Source organism: Petaurus breviceps, unplaced genomic scaffold (assembly GCF_028583685.1).
Source record: "Petaurus breviceps papuanus isolate PSGF00001 unplaced genomic scaffold, PetGlider_PUasm1.0 90633, whole genome shotgun sequence".
Classification (NCBI taxonomy): domain Eukaryota; kingdom Metazoa; phylum Chordata; class Mammalia; order Diprotodontia; family Petauridae; genus Petaurus; species Petaurus breviceps.
Genome location: NW_027187293.1, coordinates 8,704,381 through 8,728,246, shown reverse-complemented (window position 1 = coordinate 8,728,246; position 23,866 = coordinate 8,704,381). Strand labels below are relative to the sequence as shown.

Genomic DNA, 23,866 nt, shown 5'->3' with positions numbered 1-23,866 from the left:
CTTGGTGTGGGTAATCTCTCCACCATCCCTTCATGCCTTCTCATACCCTGTGATTTTTTTTTTTGGTCTTTACATAAATTCTGCATAGAGTTATCTTCCCAATGTGCTGGAAGCCCTCTCTAGGCCTTTAATATTATACAGTTATAAATGCAGCACCCAAGCTGTCTATACATTATACCTTGCTTTTACTGCATGGCTTCTCTCCCTTTTCTGGTCATGTCTTTGATGGTGCCTTTTATATGCAAATCATCACTGATAATAGGCTTCAGCCTACCTTTGTCTACCTGGATCTTTCTATTGCCCTTTGGGTTATCTACAGTTTTGACTCTCCTGAGATCATGGCATTCAATGATTCATAGGCATAGCCATGTAGTGTCACTGAGAGAATGCAGCTGGTAAAAAGATGGGCTTTCATGGCAACAAGCAAAGACAAAGAAACAAAGAGACAGTCATTGAAGGAATAATGCAGTTTCCCAAATTCAAGCCCCAAAACATCTGCAGTGCTCGTCCAACACACACACACACACACACACACACACACACACACCCTGTACAATTGCTTGGCGTAAATGGGGGAATGTGGTAAACTGAGAGGCCCAGAATAATTTGTCATTAAAATGTAGCTTGATCTGAGACCATCTGCAGTCATTTGCATTTTTCCCTTGGTACTGTGTCAATGAAGAAGTCCTAGAGCATTATTACTTGGCCTCCCTGTGGTGAACTTATAGAAGGACATGGTCAAAGTCACATAGGATGGAAGGATGGACGTGCTACAATTTACATCAGTGGAGGGAGCATCTATATTGATAAGGTCATAATGGATCCACCTGAAAACTTTCTCACCATGAAGCACAGACTCTTGGAAAGCTTTCTGAGTTCAAGGAAACTCAGATAATATATTATGCAGCTAGTACCTTTTTTCTCATTTCCTATTTTGTATTATACTTATCCACATATGTAGTCCCCCTTCTAAATTGTAAGCTTCATTAGGAAAAGGACTGTGTCTTATTTGATCTCTGCATCTCCAACACCTAACAGAGTGATGTGCACATAGTAGGTATTTATTTTTTAAAAATACATTTACATAAAGAATTTAATAGGTGAATGTAAGTGACTATTAAGTTTTTTATATAGAAAAACTCTCTTAGAATGTTCAAGGACACTTGAAACATTCAGTTCTCTTAGTTCTTTAAGTGTTCCCCTATAATCTTATTTCCATGTAATTTGTACCATGAAGAGTTTGTTAAACAAACAGCTTAGCCCAGTCCTGTCTAAATGATCACAGATTCCTCATTAGTGGAGTTACAATTAACGAGGCTTATATACTCTAAAAGGAATTCCAGCTGGTTATCTGAATGTGAATCTAACTTTTAAGTTAGATTTAATATTCAACTCATACTTTCCCAAGTACTCTCACTCAAATTTGGAATGTTAGTCTGTATATGTAAAGTTCTAGTAGGGAAAATGAACTTGAGAAAGGTGAAAGTATGTATAAAATGAATGTGGTCCACAATTTGTCTGAACAAAGACTGCCTTGAAAAAAGTATGTCTTGAATTTTATCAAAGGAAATATACATTTAGCATATAATTTTTTTTAATTTATTTCAGCTTAAGTTTCACCTTATATTAGAAAACTCTTAAGTAGGCCGCTGCTCACCCAACACATTAATCTCAACATAAAAAGCTTTTCCTGGGTTGTCTGTCCATAGCCACAGTTTCATTAGGTGTCAAATCACCAAGTTCAAAGCTCTATTTCTTTTTTTTTTTTATGACCGTTGGTCTTAACTTCCCTAATATAAGTGTGGCCCAACTACATGCTTGTAAATTAATAATAGGAAAGAGTTCATTTGCTTTTGCTAATGTTCCATCTGCTTTAAGAGTTCCTGGCATTCATTGGTTCCATGGCCTCTCAGCCCCTGCTAGCTCAATGAGGCAGGAGCCAGAGAAAGATACCTGTGGTTCCTTTTTCTCATACAGAAGGGCTCTATTTTGTGAAATTCCTCCAAGTTCCCCCTCTCATTCACACTCTTTGATCTTAATTAGGTTGTCCATGAACTAAAATTTGATTTGTTGTTTTCCTTAACAAGTAGCACTTTTACAACCTACTTTCTGATGGAGATTGCCTACTTCTAAAGCTTCCTTTGTGGGCACTGGGGCAGGGTTTCAGTAGAGGAAAAAGGGACCTAACAATACTGTTGCCCAGAAAAGAAAGAAAAGAAGGTCATTGAAGCTTTTTTTTTTAATGGACAGAAGGAAGTTTAGAAGAAAACACAGAGAAGCAGAATAGTTTTGAAAGAATTGAATTTATTATTCTTATTTTTATTTTAAAGCAAGCTGTCTGTAATAGAGATTCACGATCTCGCAATAATTCTCTTTCTCTGTTCTACTTTGTGTGTGGAGCTGTTATTTTAGTATTTGTTAAATTCAGGAGAATTTTTAAAAAATAAAGCAACTCTTTACTTTTTTAGATAGAGATCCAAGCTTACACGAAAATCTGTTATCTAGGAGCCAGGATGTTTTGCAAACTAAACTATTTAGAAGATATTTAAATAAAACTTAGTGAGTTTTTTTTTAAAAGGAAATGAATTGTGGTTTCATGACAGTAATATTTTTAGAAAACTTTTTAAAAAATCATCCCAAGCTTTTCTGGCTCACATAAGTAAAAGTACTATCTCTGGAGTCAGAAAACCTTGGTTCAGATCCTGCTTCCTCCCTTACCATATGACCATAACAAGTCACTTAAACTTCCCTAGTTCTTATTTTCTTCGTCTGTAAAATTAAGCAGTTGGACTACATGACTTCTGAGGTTCCTTGTAGCCATAGAGCCATGATACTGTGATCCAATTTCAAGAACCATCAGGGGCGGAGAACCTACCACCTCAAGGCCCTAGATTATATTTTAATTCCAACTCTGAAATCATAAATTGTGAACACTACCTCCCTTTCTAAGATAAATGCTTAAGATATGGAAATGGATGTTTTCTCAAAAATAAGTGAATCCATTAAAGCAGTTTTATGAACCACAAGCATTGCTATAATTAAAAAAAAAACCACAAAGCTACTTCATTTTATAATTGAGAGATTAACTGAAAACAGTCTAAGGTGATGGTCAGAACAGATTTCTAGATTCTAGTTGGGCAGCTAGGTCACAGTGTATAGGGTACTGGGCTTGGAGTCAAGATGACTCACCCTCTAGTTTAGATCTGACATCAGACACTTTCTTGACTGTGTGACATTGGACAAGTCACTTAGCCTTGTTTGTCTCAATTTCCTCATCTGTAAAATGAGCTGGAAGAGGAAATGACAAACTACCCCAATATCTTTGCCAAGATAATCCCAAACGGGGGACACAAAGAGTCAAACATAACTGAACAAGTACAAACTCTTCCATAATAACCTTAAGCATGAAGTCATTGTAGTAGTGAACCGACAACCTCATAGGGAATAAACCCTGGGTTCAACACCCTCTTTGAAGAGGGTTTGGGGGTGCTAGGACCCTGAGAATGCCAAAACAGAATTGTCTGAAATGAATTCACCTTCTCTTAGTCAAGTGACAAAAAGTTTATTGTAATGCTATAGCAAAAGCAGGAAAGAGTCCTTATGGGAACCTGGAAGAGACTGAGGATGGTGCTGGGATTTATATGAAAAAGGGTCATGGGAAGGGAAAGCCAAGGATACTAATTAAGTAATCTAAGGGTCCCGGTGTCTTCAGGAGCTATGGATGGGAATGTGTAGGGAGTATGCCAGATATTGAGGGAGTTGTCAAAGGCATGGACCTGGGGAATCTGGTGGGAGGAAGAGTCCTTGGGCCAGCCAGACACAAAAATCCTTGGGCTGGGCACTCTTCTCTCTGTTCTGATAAGGAAATGTGTTCTGCACCAAGAGAAAAATTTCTCACAGGACAGGGGCCTACTGAGAAACTGAGATACTTCCAGAGACGTGATCTTAGGGCTGGGGCCCAAGCAGCCCATCATCTTCTAACACACATTGGTTGTACAACCCTAAGTAAGTCTCTTATCCTGTTACTTTCCAAGGCAACTCTCTAATAATATAATTTTTAGAGAAGTTTCTGACCTGCATTGAAGAGGGAGTTACCTCACTGAGAGTTCCCTAAACTAATGAAATTACAGGTTCAGTTAAAAAAAAATTTAAGCCAATTACTTAATGATTCTTTTAGCCATAATCCCTACTGTATATTGGGGATAACACTGCCCTAGGCATGTAGCTCAGGAAAGAACTTTTAGGATAAAAAATAGTCATACCCCAGTGGAGTTGTGATCTCATCAATGTGGGCATCCCCTCTAACAGCATAGCTCTCAAATCATCCGCACTTTCTCTTTGTGATCAGCACTTACCTTATATTCTCCTCTAAACCTCCCATAGAGGTGGTCCAGTCTAAGTTTACTCCAAGGACTATCCATCCAAAATGCCAGTATTTCTTCCTACAGTTTTTAAAACAACATTCAAAGATTTTTTTTTAATGCATAGTGGTTTCAGTTCCAGTAAAAATTACTAAAATATTTTACATTTCTCTAATTAAATGTTCCATATAATATATTAGTTATTAGTAGCTTCATTTATATTTTTAACCACCTCTTCTTTTATTTACTTTTTCACTTTCTGCAGGGGGGTAGGCAGGGCAATCAGCGTTAAATGACTTGCCCAAGGTCACACAGCTAGTAAGTGTTAAGAGTCTGAGGCTGGACTTGAACTCAAGACTTCCTGACTCCAGGGTGCTCTATTCACTGTGCCGCCTAACTTCCCTTAACCACCTCTTCTTGACAAGAAGTAGGTAGGTAGTGAAATGGATAGAGCATTGGACCTGTAATCAGAAAGGCCTGAGTTCAAATCTGTCCCCAGACACTTAATAGCTGTGTGTGATGATGGGCAGGTCACATAAGTGCTATCTGCCTCAGTTTCCTCATCTGTAAAAAAAGGGGGGGGAAGGGTAATCATAGCATCTACCTCCTAGGTTGTTGTGAGGATCAAATGAGATAATATTTGTCAAGTGCTTTGTGAACCTTAAAAAAAACTACAAAAATGCTACTGAAAGATGTGTCCAAGTAGAAGCATTCATGTCTCCTAGCATTACCTCAGAAAGTTCCTGGTTCCATTCCTTCAGCCCAAGTTTTCAATTCATTGCTGGTAAGGATAACCATAACTAAAACGGAAAAAAAATCAATGTACTATGATCCTGGATTTCTGAAACTAGGCAAGAAGTGAAAAGACAGGCCTCTGCATGACCTGGTGCATGAGGTTCCTAAAATTTTAGAACGCACGTGTTTAGCTGTGTATAGAGCCAAAAGGTCAGATGGAAAAAGAGCTATTCTGTTCCTTCAGCAACTGTCTCCACACATTACAAAAAAGTGCTATTAGGCTGGAGGGACTGAGGGGAAATTACAGCCTTCAAGTTTATGAAAAGATATTGCATGAGTGACAGTGAGGAGTTTTTCTTTAGTCCACTAAAGACAGTTTTGAGGGGAGGGAGATTAAGTTAAAGCAGGTGAATTGTTTAAAAAAAAAAAGTCACACACACAAAACACCTCTCCAATTGTTAGATGTGGAAATGTGTTTATCAAAGAATTTAGAGGAAGAAAAGGGGTCTAGTCTTCTTTGTACATTGTCCAGGGGGAAAAAAATCATAGATTTAGAGCTAGAAAGGTTCTGAGAGGTCAAATCCAACTCTCTCATTTTATAGAGAAAGGAAAGTGAGGCCCAGGAAGGTTACAGTAACTTTAACCCAAGGTCAAAAGGAAAAGGGACTGAACCAGCCTGGGAGTCCAGCCCCTCTTATGCCCAATGCAGGGGTCTTTCCATTAACTAATCTCTTTTGTAAAATGTCTTCAATACAGTTTTTTCTAGAGACGAGGCATTGGACTTGAAAATTTCTCGAGCTCCCTTTCCCAGCTTTTCCCATGATGCTACAAAACTAAGTAATAAAAACAAGAACCTTGATGTTAATACTGAAATTGAAACACAGATGCAAATACAACTGCAAATTTAAGGATCAAATGAGATAGTAATTGTAAAGCACTTAGCACAGTGCCCAACACATAATAGGCACTTAACACATTCTTGTTCCCCTTCCTGTCTTAAAGATAGTCTCTCCAGTGGGAGCTAATAGCAAAGGACATCAAATTAGAGGATTTTAGTGCTGGGAGGGACGACCTGAGATCATATAGACCGACCGACCCCTTTATTTTATGGATTAGGAAGCAGCATCTCAGAGAGGCCAAGCCACCCATTCTAGATCCCACAGCTAGTTAGGACTAGGCTCCAAGTTGTCTGGTTCCCTAAAGGTTATAAAGCACAAAGACTTGACTCTGGAATGAGCTATATTGAAGACGTCCCCCACCCAAATTTTGTTCATGGAAAGGCTACATTGGGCAGACAAGGAGCTGGGCCCCAAGACTTGTTCAGTCCCTTTTCCTTCTGACCTTGAGTTAGTTACTATAACCTCGCTGGGCCTTACTTTCCTTTTCTGCAAAATGAGTGTTGAGCTTGACCTCGAAGGCCCCTTCTAGCTCCAGATCTATGGTCTTTTTTGTTTTTCGTTCTTGACAGTCTCAAAGAAGCCTAGTCCCCTTTTCTTCCTCCAAATTCTTTGGTGAGTGCATTTTCATGTCTAACAATTGGAGAGGTGGCTTTTTGTTTGGTTTGGTTTTTGGTCCTTCTGTTCACCACAGTAGAGAAGGAGGTTTATTGGACTGACGTGAATTTACCATAAATGTGTTGTTTTTGAATATACTGAGACTGGGATACACTAGTATTAAAAATATATTTTTAAATCCTTTAAAATAAAAATAACTACATTGTTATAACATAATAAGGTTATTCTCTTTTCTCTTTCTCTCTCTCCCTATACACACATATACATACACATGCATATATATACATGCTATATATGTACCTATAATATATTATAAATATATAAAATATAAAAATATGTGAATGTTATATTGTGTACAGCTCATATATGCATGCAATGTAATATATACATATATTTATAGATTTAAATATATTTTATATATTTATATTATGTTAAATATGTATTGTATATTTATTTATATACAATATAAATACATATATTTATTTATATGTGTGTTTATAAAATATATTTAAATCTACAAATATAAAAATATATGAATGTTATATTGTGTACAGCTCACATATGCATGCATACAATATATATACATAGATTTAAATATATTTTATATATTTATATTTTATGTTGAATATGTATTGTGAATTTATTTATATACAATATAAATACATATTTTTATTTGTATTTATATGTGTGTGTGTGTGTATACACACACACACACATATACATTTTACAAAGAATTTTTAGCAAAACCCTTTGCGGTCAGTAGTGCAAATATTACTTACACTCACCATTTTACAGATGGAGAAACTAAGATTCAAGGAGCTGAAGTGGCTTGCCAAGGTCAGTCAGGTGGGGATTGGAGCTAGATTCTCTGTCTCCAATCTCAGTGCACTTTCCACTTTACCACACTTGCCAAGCAGCCATTTGTTTCTTCATCATCGTTGTAGAAGCAACACCTCTCATCAAAGACTTTGCCAATGGCTACCACAGCTTAAGTTTCTTTCCTGCTTGGTGTTTTGTTGAACTAGAGTTGATGGTTGAGGAGGCATAGGTGAGGCTCTTGCTTCTAGCTCTGTGACAAGTTAGCTAACCTCCAGGCACCCCCAGGACATTCTCTAAGACTATAGATAGCAGAAGAGTTGCCCATTCACATTGTAGAGGGAACTTCCTTACTAGGAATTGATTCTCTACATCATAAAATCCTAGGTCCAAAGCAAAAAAAAAAAAAGCTTTGGAATGAGAAGCAATATGGTGGAACATATCTAAATAATTAAATAAACAATGATCTATTTTGGAGACAGCTCTGACTAGCTAGCTGATTGTTAAATTTTCAGTGTGAGTATTTATACCTTGGAAATCAGCAAACTCTACAAATTAGGGCATGATTTATTGTCTGGATGATTGTCGCTTAAGAAAAGCGTTAATAATGTAGATTGAACTTAAAAGTGTGTCAGATGGGTCTTTTTGGAGAGCATACCCTGTCTATAATGTAAAAAGAAAATTAAGCAATTCTTTCATGCTTTAATTTTTTTTTGAAAAGGATATATCCTTTAAAATATATTTTACATCATTGAAGATTAATTATCTATTTTTTCTCTCTTATATCGCATATACTAACCTATCACACAATTCTACATTTTTATAGCCATCTAGCTGATTAACTTGGATAACTGTTAGATCTGTTTAATAGTGTAAGTTTAATGAAGTTTGCTCTTTTTTTGTTTGTAGCGAGAAGAAAATGGCTATCCAGACAGCACTGGGGATCCACTTTCAGGTAACCTCTTTACCATATTATGTCTAAGCTGCAATGACAGCCAAGTTCTAGCTTTAAGAAAAAAAGGATTTAACAAAAATGACATTTTCCAACTGAAATCAAATCTGTAAAACAGCAGGAAATATTTTGAGAAATTGCCAAACTACCATTTGTTAAGCCTTGGTTAATACTAATTTGAAGTTTTCAAATGGCTTGTCCCCAAGGAGGCATCAACAATCATCACAGTGTAAGAGAAAAGCTCTGGAACTGGGATCAGAAGTTATTGTTACTGTTAAGTCATTTCAGTCATATCCAACTCTTTGTGACCACATCTGAGGTTTTCCTTGGCAAAGATAGTGGAGTCGTTTGCCATTTCCTTCTCCAGTTCATTTTACAGATGAGGAAACTGAGACAAATGGGGTTAAATGACTTACCCAAGGTCACTCAGCCGAGTAAGTGTCTGAGGCCAGATTTAAACTCAGGAAGATAAGCCTTCCTTGGGTATTCTATCCGGTGTACCACCTAGAGATGCAACCAATGCCTGTGTCTAAATTACATTAAGATAGGATAACCCTTAGAGACAGCAATCTTTTAAAATTTGTGGTATTTGTCTACATATGGAAGCAAGACTTAATCTTTGTCCACATCACTTTTTTCTTTTTTTTTTTCCGACAAGTCCAAAATTAATTTAAAACTGCATTATAAGTTTAAAGTCACTAAACAAATCACAATGAAAAAATAAAAAAGAGAACAGTTCAGGAAGCCCTTGTGGATGTATCACATAAATTTTAAAAGACAGTCTAAATCTTAAATTCACTTCTGAAAGGCAATGTGCTATTCTTGGAAAGAACATTGAATCTTAGAATCAGAAGACTTGGATTCAAATCCTGGTTGCATCTCTACCCCCAGTTGCTATTTGGATGACCTTGAATAATTCAGTTTAACTTAACATGTATTAAGCACCTACTTATGTTTAAGGCATCTTTGAAGTACTAGGAATAATAATACAAACATAGTCTTTAACATGTGTTATCTTATTTTATCCTCACAACAATCCTGAAAAGTAGGTGTTATTATTATCCCTATTTTACAGATGAAGAAACTGAGTCAAATACATGTTAAGTTACTCGCTTGGGGTCACACAGTAAGGGTCTAAAGAAAGATTCAAATTCAGGTCTTCCTGACTACAGGTTCAGTGCTCTGTCCACTGGACCACCTGGAAAACACTTTATATTCTGCTGGGGATATGACACATCCGTAGATAAGTAAGGACAATTTGAGAAGGGAGAGAGTGTAAGCAAATTAACTGCTCTGAGCCTTGGTTTCCTCAATTGTAAAAATAGGCTAAAAATAGGAACTAAAAATAGGTTAATAGATGGTCTCTCAGATCCTTTCCACCTGTAGAGCTTGTGATGTTTCCTAGAATATTTTTTTGATGATCTGCAAATATGTGCTATCTTTCACAGTTCTTAACAGATTAGAAGCAACTCATTGGAGTTGAAAGATGGAGGATGGTAAAGATTGCTAGATAGTAGTAATGATAACAGTTGGAAATGAAAGAAATTGACTATGAAATAGGAGAAAGATGAGAATTAAAATGCTGACATAAAACCTAGAAAAGTCAGTCACTTGGGGTTATGTAATGTTAGGGCATCTGTTGTAACATTAGAAAATTAGATCTAATGTTGACCCTAAGCTATTAAGAAAAGGTCAAATTATCATAGCATCCTGGGGTTTTGGACCTTACAGATCATCTAGTCTTTCTCCAACATTTTGAAGATTAGAAAAAGAAATAACATCCAAGTTTTTACATATGCTTAGTATATTCTATTTTGAAAGATATTAAAACATATGATGCACTTTTAAAATATTTCTATTGAAGATAATTGATTGTTTTTAATTTTGTCCTTCAGAAGGTATAAGATTCAAATACTTGGGTGTTTTAGTTAATATTTGGGGCCTTCCTGAAAATATTAGATATATCCATAGTGAGGGGGAAAATTTATTAGGTGATTTTAAAAGAAACTTATTAAACACAAATAGTTATGGAAGTCATGGGTATTATTAAACTACTGCCTTATATTTTTGTTTAGTGGCTTTCTTCTAGTAGAGCTCAAATTACTTGATTTATATTATTCCATGTCTCTCTGCAAACATTTCTCATTCCTGAGATGGATAAAAATAGACGGCACTCCTCCAAAAGCAAAATAAGACGCGAAACAGTTCAAACAGTTGGTCAAAACACAGCATTCATTAGCAGTAGTTACGATATTAGGGGCCACAGCCTCCAAGTTGATGCCATCTCATAAGAATATTTCAGGAAACAGGAGAAAACCCACCAGAGCCCCTCAGCCAGTTTCTTCTGTATAAAAAAGAATCATTTCTTATCTCACCAATACAGGTATTCCCTCCAGTGATGCAGATTGCAGCCTATCCATGTCTGCCCATTCTGTGTCTCTCTTCTCCATATCCTTCCATAAATACACCAAACCAGCCTCCTGTCGCTAGTTTGAGATTATGATAAGAATAATTCTTTCTCACCTTCCAGCTCTCAACGTAGCGACTGCATCTGTTGTATGTGCACACATGACTGGACAGTTAATTTCTCAAAACCTTGAAGTGGCATTTAAATAGTTTTGCTACCAACCACATTGCAAACCACACAGAGAAAAGCTGTGTGCTTGCACATCCGTGATGAAAAATTAGTTAACCCAACTTTGACACACAAATACATTTCATTTTACAAATCCTTTAGAATTTAAAGTCACATATATGAAAAAGAAACATTTTTTCATCCATAGACTTTGACTTCTCCAAAGTCCCTAATATAAAAATGCTAACTACAGTTTTTTTATGTATGCTAAAAGATCATTTTTTCATTCATAGACTTTGACTGTCTCCAAAGGCCCCAATATAAAAATGCTAAATGCTAACCACATCTTTTTTTTTTTAAGTTATCAGATGTCTCAGCTCCAGCCTCAGTTAACCTGGGGAGCATCACTAGGAGTGATTTGAGATCTAACAATTGTGCTTCAGTGCCTTCGTAAAGTACTGGGAAACACCCACGTGGTAATAGTTCTGTAGCAGCCAGAACATGCAAGATAAAAGACCATCTCACTTGCAAGTAGATCTATTAACTTAATCTGTGATCCACTGCCAACATCCTGATTGCAACCATTTTCTAGGCACAATTAATAATGACCTCTGTGATTTCGGAGTCTTGTTCAAATGCCCAATTAACTGTTAATTGACCAGTATTTTACTGGTCTGCAAGCCAAAAAAATAGCTAAGCAGCCTAATTTTACATTACATCTTACTAGTTGCTTCTAACAGCATGCATATTTGGTGTTTGAATCCCTCATAAAGGTGTAAATTTCCACCAAAGTAGAACCTAAAAAAAAAAATACATTCAGCGGTTTTCTGAAAAAATGTGAATACTAGGAAATATCTTCCACTCTAATATAGTTGGTTTAGATTTTTTCTTTTCATTTGAAAATTACAGGCATGAAAGTTCAAGTCATTGTAATTCCAAAATGTCATTTAAAGTAATATTCTAAATAATAAAAGATGACTCATCCTTTTTGAAGCAAATAACCATGCCATTTTGATAGAAGCATACTATTTAGAAGGCCTTCCAGGCACCATTCTACCTTGGAAAGTCCTGTTACCTTAAGGTTCTCATTAATAACTGAATTAAGCAAGGACAGAAATAATATAAATAGGCTCAGGAGTTTCTAGTCAAGGGTTTACTGGAGAGAACTTTTTGTGATACTGACCACAGAGTGGCAACTTTATTTTTTCATCCTTTTTGTTCTTCTCCTGTCTCTCTGTTTAAAACAAAAAAATTTATATGCTATATACTCTATGCTTCTATAATACATTGACAAGAAGTATGGTTTAGGGATAGATAGCTGGCCTCAGTTAGAATGACCTGGTATCAAGGATCACCCTTGACACATACTAGCTGTGTGACCCTGGGCAAGTTATTTAAACTCTCAATAATCTAGATAATTCTCTAAGAGTTTCAACTGCAATGAAGGTGTCTACTTGCATTGGTAGAAAGAATTTCCTCACCTGGGAGGTCCCTATGCCAGTGAAATCACAAATAAAATTGTGCCTTTCCTTTAAAACTCTGTACCCCATGAAAATGGATTCTCATTGTGTTTTTTAAAATAAAAAGAGAAAGAGGAAGAGATTGAAAGGGGGAAAAGGGGTAGAGAGACAGAGACAGAAGCAGAGAGAGAGAGAACTTATTAAGTGTTTACTCTATGTCAGGTACTGTGCTAAGTACTGATGATACAAATAAAAGCAAGCAAGATAGTCCCTTACCTGAAAGAGGTTGCAATGTGATGGGTAGTGAGAGGTAGTGAGATATAACAAAGTCTGTCAACTCTAGCAGTTCCAATGAAATTTAAATTTCTCAGTCTTCTCTTCCTATCCCTATAATGCAGGGTGTCCCCAAAGTCTTAGTTGCATTTTAAGCTAGTTTAAGCACCCTCTAGTTTACCTGACTTCCAAAAAGGACAAAGATTAGAATCATAAATGTCGACCTGCCCAGGACCTTTGAGTTCATCATGTCCAACCCCCTTATTTCAGGTATGAGGAAATGAGGGCCCAAGAGTCAAATAACTTTCTCAGGACCATACAGCTAGTAAGTATCTAAGATAGGATTCAAAGTCAGATCTAAGTCCAATGCTTAATACCCTCCTCCACCCTGCTCCTCAAGGTAGATGCATGATAGTTCCAGTGTTTAATTTTATGAAGATTTCTACCATGCTTGGGTGTATGTACCCTATAGGGCACAATTTGATCTTGATGTAAAATCTTATAACAATTCAAATGACTCCATTTGAGCTTGATTTAGATAGACAGATGGCATAGGCCAACTTTCCAAATGTAGAAAATGTAAGGCATTTCTCTCTCATCTAAGTAACAAGCATATAATTACTCTCATGGTTTACCTGCCTGACTGTCCTGTGGCAAGCCGCTCAGCCATAGTTTAAAGATTTTCTGTTAATCTCCTTATGATAGATTTGTTGTTATTGCTTTTCGGTCATTTTTCAGTCATGTCCAACTTTTTGTGTCCCCATTTGGGATTTTCTTGGCAAAGTTACTGGAGTGATTCACCATTTCCTTCTCCTGCTCATTTTATAGATGAGGAAACTGAGGCAAACAAGAGTCACACAGCTAGTAAGTGTCTGAGGCCAGATTTGAACTCAGGAAGATGAATCTTCCAGACTCCAGACCTAGAACTTTATTCACTGTGCCACCTAGCTGCCCGATCATAGATTACCACAATACTATTCTCAATATTCTTTTTCCAGTCCTTCTTTATATTCCCAAATAGTATTCAAACTAGCTTCTCTTACAGGTATCAAATCTTCTCAGAGTTTTGGCTTGTTATAAGAAATGTCCATCCAATCTTCAGTACTTAGTAAGGGTTAATGAATTTCCTGCCAAATGTATGAATGGTGGGACTCCTTCTTGCTTTCAGCTTCAAAGTTCAAAATAGGGGGGCACCAGGCAATAGTAAAGCTAGATAATGGGGAGGAGACCCTATTTAGGTAGTTGTTATTATGGAATCCAGATGAGTTTTGAAAATTAGTAGTCTTATCCCTTTAATAGCAACTTTTTAAAAATTCAAAGGGCACCCACCCCTTTGAATCTAAATCTACCCCTTTTCTGCTATTTTCCAAAAATACTTCTCTTTATAAATTATTAAGCATCAACACCTTTTCTCTCAATCACCATTTTTCCTTTAGATTCTAACATTTCTTTAAGCAATAATAATGAATCTGTCCTGTCACTGAAGGAAGGTAGAAATCATAGTCAACAGTTAATGAGTGCCTTTTCTATACGCTAATAACATTTCACATGGCTTTAGACAATTATCCAATAATATTGACATTTATTAAAATTGTTGATTAACTTGCATTTTTTTATTTCCAGATCTCCTCTCCTCCCATTATTATTTTTTCCTTTTGGCATTACCCACTCTACTCTTTCATGTGTGACTTTACATGATAGGTTTTTAAAATATGGCAGGACAAAATGTATTTGGTAGATAAAACATGTTTCACCTCCCACACCCCTCAGAGGGGCTAATTATAGTCTATGACTCTCACGAGCTGCTTTAAATTCACTGATGTTGCCAGCTCAAGTGAATTCCAATATACAAACTGGTTTGTCAATTTAGTGATTGAAGTACAAAGAACAAAACAAAACCCACAAAGGCAATCATTCTTTTGGCACATCTTGCCTTTTTAAACTTAAACTAATGCATGCTCTCACTAGTGATTTAAAGAAATAAAATTATCTTACAAAATGAAGATTTAAAGTAGTTCTACTAACACATTAATAACTGGATTATTCTTTTCCTTGATTATTTCTTTTTCTTGATTATAAAAACAAAGATAGCATAGAATCATACAAGCACGGGGCCAGAAGAGACTATTTAAAACTCCTACCCTGTCTTCATACAACATTATACATAATTTTGCAATGATGGGCATCTTTTAAAGGCTTCTAGAATAAATTTGACAATGCCCTTTACTAGTTTATTCTGATCTCAAGTAACTCTCGTTGTTGGGAAGTTCTGTCTTATCTAACCTAAATCTCTTACGTTACAGCTGAAATCTGTCCCCTTTATCTGCCCTTCATGAAGATAAGGGTGATTTTCTGTGAATCTCATTTACTTGAAGACACATTACTAAGACTTCATGCCTTAAGCTACTTAATCTTTGGACATTGGTGTTCCTCAGTGTTGTTATTTTCCAATCTTTTAGTCCATTCTAATTAACAAATATGTATCAAGTGCCACAGCACCATCTACCAATTCTCTCTTAATAAGCCCTTTGCTATGGACCTACAAATTTTAAACATGGTCCCTATACTTAGGGAGATTACTGTCTAATCAGAGTATGACAAATATTATGTATGAAGTAAGTGTTATCAGATAACAGTAATATAAAGTAGTACATGATATGAGAGATAGTATGGCATCCTGAATAGAGTGGGGAGAATGGCCTCAGAACCAAGAAGACCAACACATGCAGGCTGTGAATCTAGGCAAGTCACCTAACTTCTCAATACCTCCCAGGCAAAGAGGGTGCTGGCCTTCAATGGGAGAGGGAGTTTCCTACTCCAATGGGATCATAGATCTAGAGCCTATCCTTGCCACTACATAAGAAGACAAAGTGCTTTTGTGAGTAGAAGGAAAGCATTAGTAACTTGGAAGGGTCTAGCATGGCTTCAGGGAAGAATCATAAAATGTCACTCTGAGATACCTATTTCTTTCAGTTAGAGAGCCCAGAACGAGATGTGATATCTACTACTCAAATCAATGAGATCTAATGCCTTAATAGTCAATCACAGTTTTAACCTGACCCAAGTGGAGTCTTGTAGACATTTTGGGGCATTGTGACAGAATTAACTTCTTTGCTCTGGTTATGTGGAGACACCTAAAGTTAACTAGTGTGAATTGCTTGCCAAACACAATTAGCAACCAGCTCCATTTTCCTTTATCCTCTCAGTAAGATACTTTAAGTGCACCTTCAACATAAAAAGCACTTCAGATGTGAATGTTGTCTTGCACTGGATCAGAAAACTCAAGCTGCAGAAGAATTGTGTTTTTATATAATGAGAACTTGGGGAAAGAATCTACAGCTGTTGGGTTCCTTTTTTTTTCAGCCTGATTCTCATCCCATGTACATAGCTAAGGTTTTGGCTCAGCTTCAAAGACAGCCCCATGGGTGAAGAAAAAACAGAAGGATGATAAATTGGCCATAATTTTTTTTTAAATCAGTATTTTGACATTGTCAATTATCACTCATTTTCAAATATGTGTACAGGGTGGATTTTCAAGTTTGTGTGTATGTTTTTAAAGAACTGTTTAAGGGTTTTTCAATCATTTACACCCTAAAGTTCTGTGTTTGGCATTTAAAAGCTGTCAGGCTTGACTTTAAAATTGGAAGGGGGATGGGGCAGGGAGGAGTGGGGCTATGTACATGCCTAGGCTGGTTAGTTCAGATGGGGTAGAGCATGGTGCTAATGAGGGTAACTTTGATACACAGATGGGCAATTTATCTTTGTTCAGAGAAAACCCTTTTGGGAATTCCTAACTCAGTCCAACTATCTCACAAATGCATGTTATTAGTTATTCTGAAAAATTATAAAAGGACTAGGAAAGGGATTCTTCTGCCAGAGTCCTCCTCTGATGCCTAATTGTGCCATGAAAGTTACTCCTGAACCTGGAAGGCTGTGCCAGCAAGGTACAAGATCTAACAGGCAGGTCCTACCAAGGAAAAAAAGGCTTTACATACAGACCTAGCAGCAAGCCAATCATACTTCTGTCATCTGGGGACCAGCCTAGTTAAGTTCAAAGAAATTCATTGCTAGGGCGGCCACAAAGGTGAAGGTTTCTGGCCACAGCAACTCCCAACAACCGTTCATCTGTTGAGTCATAGAGGATTGGCCATCTCAGTCAAGGAAGGGAGTACAATACTTGAAGTTGGTAATAAGGAAGGGGATTGTAGCTAGTTAAGGGCAAACCCTTCCTCATTATTGGAACAGCAGCTGATCCCCATGGAGAACAGGGGTCAGCTCTGACTGGAGGGCCAATTGACTGCTTTTGTACTGCCTGAGAGCTAAGAATAGTTCTTGCATTTTTAAATATGTAAAATATTATTTAAAGTAAAAACCGTTCTTAGCTCTCAGGCAGTACAAAAACAGGTGGGTATAGTTTGGCAATCTCATTGTAGAGGAATGAAAATTCCTGTGTATGTAAAAAAAGATACATACACATATATACATAGGTGTATATCTATATATATATAATATATGTGCATATGTGTGTCCATTTTATATACCTATCTCCATTAAGTATCCATTGTTTATAATATACATCTCCATTACATACATGCATAGAAAACAGTGGCAGCTTGGTGTGGTGAATAGAGAGCTGGACTTGGAACAAAGACCTGTGTTCAAGTCCCACTTCTGATACATACTGACAGTATGACCTCTAATTTCTCCAGGTCTCACTCTCCTCCTCTACAAAATGAGGGCCTGAACTGGATGATGGGCCCTTCTAGCTCTAGAGGAAGTTCCTCCCTGAAGTTCCTTCATATTGAGGAAATCATAGATCTAGTAAAAAAAAAACAATGCTGGACTTACTAATTTTCCTTCACCATCCCATGTCATGTTTATTTGAATGCTACTGACAACTCAGAGGATAATGAGATTAAAGCTAGAAGGGACAGCCAGCCATGTTGAGGTACACCTGTAACTCCTGCTATCAGAGAGAGACTAAAGCTGATGGATCTCTTGAGCTCAGGAATTCTTAGCTGTAGCGAGCTAAACCAGTAGAACATCCATACTAAGTCCCAGGCTGTTTTGGATGCCTGAGAAGGGGCAAACCATTATAGGTTGGAAATGGAGCAGATTAAAGTTCTCTGGTTTATCCACTTAGTACTAGGCCCATCAGTAGTTCAACCTGAGTGAGATGGGGAAAATCAGTTTCAAAAAAGGAAGCAAAAAAACCGTCTATTTGTAGTTTTCTTGTTGACTTACTGGAACTTATAATTTCTCCTCTACAGATATAAAGAACACCTCTTGCCAAGAAAATTGCACATGTTCCCTATGCTCACTCCAGGCCCCCAACATCAGTGACTTGCTCAATGATGAGGACTTGCTAGACGTGATCAGAATAAAGCTGGATCCCTGTCACCCAACAGTAAAAAACTGGAGAAATTTTGCAAGCAAATGGGGAATGCACTATGATGAATTGTGCTTTCTGGAACAGAAACAACAGAGTCCTACCTTGGAGTTCCTGCTCCGGAATAGTCACAAAACTGTGGATCAGCTGATTGAGCTCTGTAGGCTCTATCATAGAGCTGATGTGGAAAAAGTCTTGCGGAGGTGGGTGAAAGAAGAATGGCCAAAGAGGAGGCATGGAGACTACCATAATCACTTTTAAAAGCTTTCTTGCTTTACCATTGGATCTTTGGACATTAAAACCACTATAGCTTGGGATGAATGGGGAGGATAGGACCTTGTTCTCTCTCTCTCTCTTTTTTTTTTTAAGTGTTTACTTAAAAAAAGATGACATTTGCATCCCCCTAAGCAGTTTTTGGTTTGGTTTTTGTTGTTATTTGTATGTGTGTGTGTGTGTATGTATGTGTGTGTGTTTTTGCACATCCATATTTTGATTTAATGTTTGAATCCAGAACTTTAGGAGGATAAAATAAAGTAGTAGGCAAACTTATAAATGACCAATCCGTATAAGCAAAATGCTTTTGTTCCTTCATAAAATCAGATTATCCATTGACTATAAGAACAATTCCCAGGGCCCAAAGCTGTTGATGACCCCAAAGGAATCACATAAAATATCTACCATCAGTGACCTTGACTTCCATTGCTTGGAGGCCAAACACCATTAAATGATTTTGCCATTTTATTTTCATGTCATTATTGCTCATTCATTGTAAGGTGCTATAAGGCCCAGTTACTGGGATATTTATATCATCTTGAAGTTACCTTCAGTTGATATACCCATCTAGTATCATTGAATACCACTGTGCCCTTTCAGAGATCTAAAGATAGATGTTATTTGCCCACTTTTCAAAGAAAGAATTTTTTTTTTAATGCAAGTCGAGGTTAGAGTAAAGCCTTAGAACAAGAACTTAGTTCTAGGTATTTGCTCTCTAGAAGGAGAGTTTTCCATGCATGGCCTTCAGAGTGCTTTAATATTAGCTATGAATTATGTTAAATTAATATAATGCTCATTTTTGCATCTTCCATGTGAGACTGAGACTGAGTGTTTTGCTAGTGAAAGGTTTTAAGGCTCCATTAAGAGGTCAGTATGCATCTACTGACCTCTCATTGAAACGTAGCTATCTCTAGCATCTCTTGTACCAGTTAAGACATGCCCCAGCAACTCTATAAAAGCACTTAGCTAAGGAGTAAAAAACCTCCACAAGTGGGAATGAGAATCCAGGAATCCAACTAAGTTAATTAATGGCTTAGCTCAGTGTTCTGGCTTGATGGTTTAGAAAAAAATATAGAAGCTACATTGGGTCTATATGGATGCTATGGAAAGACTGTCCAGTTCCCCAAACTATCATCTTTTCTCTATTCCTTAGTGAGAATAGACAGCATCACTTCTCACAGAATCACAGAACATTAGAGCTTGAAAGAACCGAGAATGTGGTCTAGTCATGGAGTCATAGTCTTAGAGCTAGAAGAAATCAGAGAGGCAGCCTAGTCCAACTTCCTTATTTTAGACAAAGAACTTCAGATTTAGTTAAATGCCTGTGTTGCCCATGGGGAACACAGGCACAATAGGAAGTCAAACCCATTTCCTCTGACTCTTTCCATTGTATCATGCTGCCTCCTACTCCTTTGTTTTATAAATGAGGAAACTGAGGCCCCCAAAAGATTAGATCAATTGCCCAGAATCACAGAGTGTATTAATGGTAGAGGCAGAAATTAGACCCTAAATGCTCTCTCAGTCCAGTGTTTTTCCCAATATACCAAATTATCCTCTGATCAGAACTGATTAAGCAGTAGTAATGTGTCTTTTTTTGGGGGGGGTGGGAACAAAAACTAGTTCATTTCTTAAAGTGTAAATATTTAGATTTAATTCTGGGTTTTATACATATTAGGGTAGTTCAACCTGATATCTGGTATTCAGCTCAGTCCAAATCCCTAACATATATATGTATATGTATATGTGTATGTGTATATATATATATGTATATATAGTAAAAATAAATGGCATAAGTGAGAATTAGGTACCCAAAGCCCTGAGGTTAACACTTTTTTTCTTTTCTTGGAAGTACAGTGCTTCTCAACATCAATAAAGTTTAGAGGTGAGTTAGAATAAAACTGTATACTAAGCCACCAACACTCTTTCTAGCAATGCCTTATGATAGTTTTCATTTAGAGCCTAATATTGCTAATTTAATCAACTCCACCATGGCAGGATGAACTTTAACTTTTTTTTCTTTTTGGAGGGGGGAATGCAAGGCAATGGGGTTAAGTGACTTGCCCAAGGTCACACGGCTAGTAAGCATTAGTGTCTGAGGCTGGATTTGAACTCAGGTCCTCCTGACTCCAGGGCCAGTGCTCTATTCACTGCACCACCTAGCCACCCCGAACTTTAAAATAAAAGAGACAATTGCTAAAATTTATTATCCATTCTTAGTTATTCCCAATTCACTTTCTTCCCTGGTTGGAGTTACTATAAGATATGATTGAAACAATTTACAATTAAATGTAATTTTAAAAAAATAGATACTTAATAAGTTGTTAAATAGAACCAATAAACTATTTGTTTAATTTTTATTGAATGTTGACAATGGAGTAGGCACTATGCTGAATATTTAAATGAAGGTTCCCCTCTGGGTGCCTTTTTAACCTTAATATGGTTTTCTCCTACTTCTTCCTATAGTTTATTGAAAGGAAATGTAATTATAATTGGTATTCATTTAGACTTTGTAAATATATGAAACTAAAAAGGCAGTGGTTATTTAGTGGTACCTAAAGAGTAACATAGATGCAGGTACGGACCCAGGAGATTCTCATTGCTTCTTACATCCCCTTAGCCTTCTTAAGGTATTGAATTTTTAGAATATAGATCATCTTCAACATACTTCATCCCCTTTGTAAAATGGCCACCCCTACCGTATGGGCACAGGAATTCCCCTTCCCTCTCCACTATCCCAGGAGATTGTCTTCCCTTTTTTCCTCACTTCTGTAGACTCCATATTGCCTTACATTTGGCCAACCCCATTTCTAGGTTGTCACTTTTTCCTAGTGGCCAGATCTGTAGCAGATGAATATAGTCATCATGGTCTCTACCCTAGGTCCTCAGTCACTGACATCTCAAAACCCATATTGCCATTCCTCAGCCTTCCCTAATTCCAACCTTGCTGGAGCCACCATCGTAGACTGGGAGCTGTGGGAGCCCCAAACCCTAATACCCAGCAGATGTAAAGACGTTGAATCTCTGCTGTCTTGTCAGGGCTTCAAGTGGAAATAAGGGCAGTCTTCTGTTACATTTTTCCATAGAGATACTGCCAATACATTGTTAGGAGTGCAAATAGTATAGTAAAACTCTTCTTTATCTACATTATAGGTAATTGTGAACTAACATGGGAATCTACCATATGGGACATCATTTCTCTGGGAAAATGTGTTCTCAGTCCCAAAAAATCCACTTACAAATGAACTTTTGTTACATACGCAGCCCTTTTATACATATATTGGCTATAGCCTATATTGTCATTTTATAGACACATCATGAAATGACCCAGTTCTTATTTGTCTAGATTACTGTTCTTTTCTTAAGTTAGGCCAGAAATTTTAACTGAGTTAAATAGGACCAAAAGTTGTCCTTATCTTTTCATTTAGGAATTAAAGGCAATCCCACTGAAACCTAAGGGAGAAATAAACCATAGTACACAACCCACTCATTTGCATCACTTTTTCCAAAGTAGGTAGAGACTTGTTACTAACCCCTTCCACTATTACGTCTTCCGTTTGCTTATTTAGCCAGCATGGTTATGAAATTTTAAAGTTCTTGGTGTTTTCCTCCCCATAGCAAATAGAGAAGTTGACATCTGTCTATCACTATATTAATTTTTCTCTGCCCATTTGTTCTAAAATCTGGCATATTCTGATCTTTTTTGAGACAATGTTGACTATATTAGATAAAAACAGAAATTAAACATGTACTACCACAGGACAATTAAATGTAGGGTGAGTTTTGCATGCATAGCTCCATGAGATCAAAAAGTAGTTTGAGCCTGAAAATAAATGTAGATAAGTCAAATATGTATGCTAATCCAAAACTCCTTAATAATAATTCTTTATATTAGGTAATCACTATAATATTATAAAATGATCGGGAGGGTTCTATGGACTAGGACAAACTCAAGCAAAGAGAAAGTGCAGTGAAGGATGGAAAGGTAGGAAATAAATTCATAGCAAATAAAACAAATTATTTCTCATTTTTTAAAGTCTAGTACCAGCCCAGTAGCGCCGTTCTAATGCTATCCTCAGGGTCCTGGCAGGGTGACCACTTTATGGACTAAATTGTCTTGGTATTAGGTTCTCTGATATGTTAAGCTCCTTGGATATGGTCTATTACAGATACTTCTTATACCAAATTTTCATTTGTAAGGTTCTATAGAGTCAATGTCAGTACTATGTGGCACATTTTGTAAATACATAAGTAAGGAGCATGCCTTCTGGTTATCGGAATGTATTGCCTCTTGCCTAATTTAGGGATTTTGAGTCAGTTGTCATTTAGATTTATTTTGTGCCTAAGAAAAAGGAAAGAGAAGACACATCTGATTGTTGTTCTTCTCTCCCTAAAAAGGAAGGAGATTATAGTGAAATATGCTTTAAGACTGTACATTTTATGGTGTACAAATTCCTTCTTCTCTCACTTGTTTTACAAAAGAGCATTAGACTAGTACATCTCATGTGAACAAATAGAAATGGCGAGTCAAAGGTAGCAATAATAGTTGGTGGTGAAGCTGTTTTAATGTGAAGATAGTAATGAATTTTGATGTGATACTGCCCTCTTCTGGAATTTAAAAGCTATGGAATTAGAATTCGAATTAGAAGCGTTTCTGACATGCTGCTAGTTAAGCTCTATAGTAATCATAGATTTAGAGTCAGAAGGGACCTTAGGGAACATGTGGTCCAACTCCCTTATTTTGCAGAAAAGATAACTTACCCATACAGGTTCAGTAACTTATCCACGAGGCCACCACCACCAGCCACCTTGTATCTATATACTTGAGTGCCAACTCTGATTCTTACAGGTATCAGCAAAAGAACTCCTAGAATGCCTCTGTAATACCCCCATAAAATAGAAAGAAGGCAAGTATCCACATTTTGCAAATGGAGAGACAGAGAGCCCAGGTTCACTGTTGAGTATCTCATAATGAGTCAGTGGCTAAGTTTACCTTTCTTAGGATCATATGTGGCTCATCTACTCTAATAGTGGTTGAACTGGAAGTAAGAGTACCCGATGGCCACTGATAATAGGACCTTCATTCTGGGTCTTATTTCATTAAAGTTTCTCCCATGTAGATCCTGGGCTTGCCATCTTTACTATTTTTTCTTTCAAGTAAATGAAACTTACTTTGACACAACCCACATAAATAAATGGTGCAGAGGCCAAGGGTAACCTAACTTCCTTCCTTCCTTCCTTCCTTCCTTCCTTCCTTCCTTCCTTCCTTCCTTCCTTCCTTCCTTCCTCCCTCCCCTTCTTTCATTCATTCATTCATTCATTCATTCTGGAAGGGGAAGGCAGGGCAATTGGGGTCAAGTGACTTGTCCAATACTAGTAAGTATTATGTGTCTGAGACTGGATTTGAACTCGGGTCCTCCTGATTCCAGGGCTGGTGCTCCCTTCACGGCACCACCTAGCTGCCCCTCAAGGGTAACTTTTCATATCAAAAGATAATAAGTATGGATCAGTAGCACTAATT

At 37.1% G+C, this 23,866-nt stretch overlaps 1 protein-coding gene across 1 annotated transcript in view; it reads left to right on the top strand.

Moving 5' to 3' along the window:
• The window catches only part of EDARADD (EDAR associated via death domain), a 95,998-nt gene extending 77,184 nt beyond the window's left edge, over nt 1–18,814 (top strand). The window contains 2 exon segments of the mRNA XM_069064498.1: nt 8,336–8,381; nt 17,957–18,814. Of these exon segments, the coding sequence (XP_068920599.1) occupies nt 8,336–8,381; nt 17,957–18,336 (426 nt within the window). The 3' untranslated portion in view covers nt 18,337–18,814.
• Nucleotides 18,815–23,866: the final 5,052 nt, after the last annotated feature.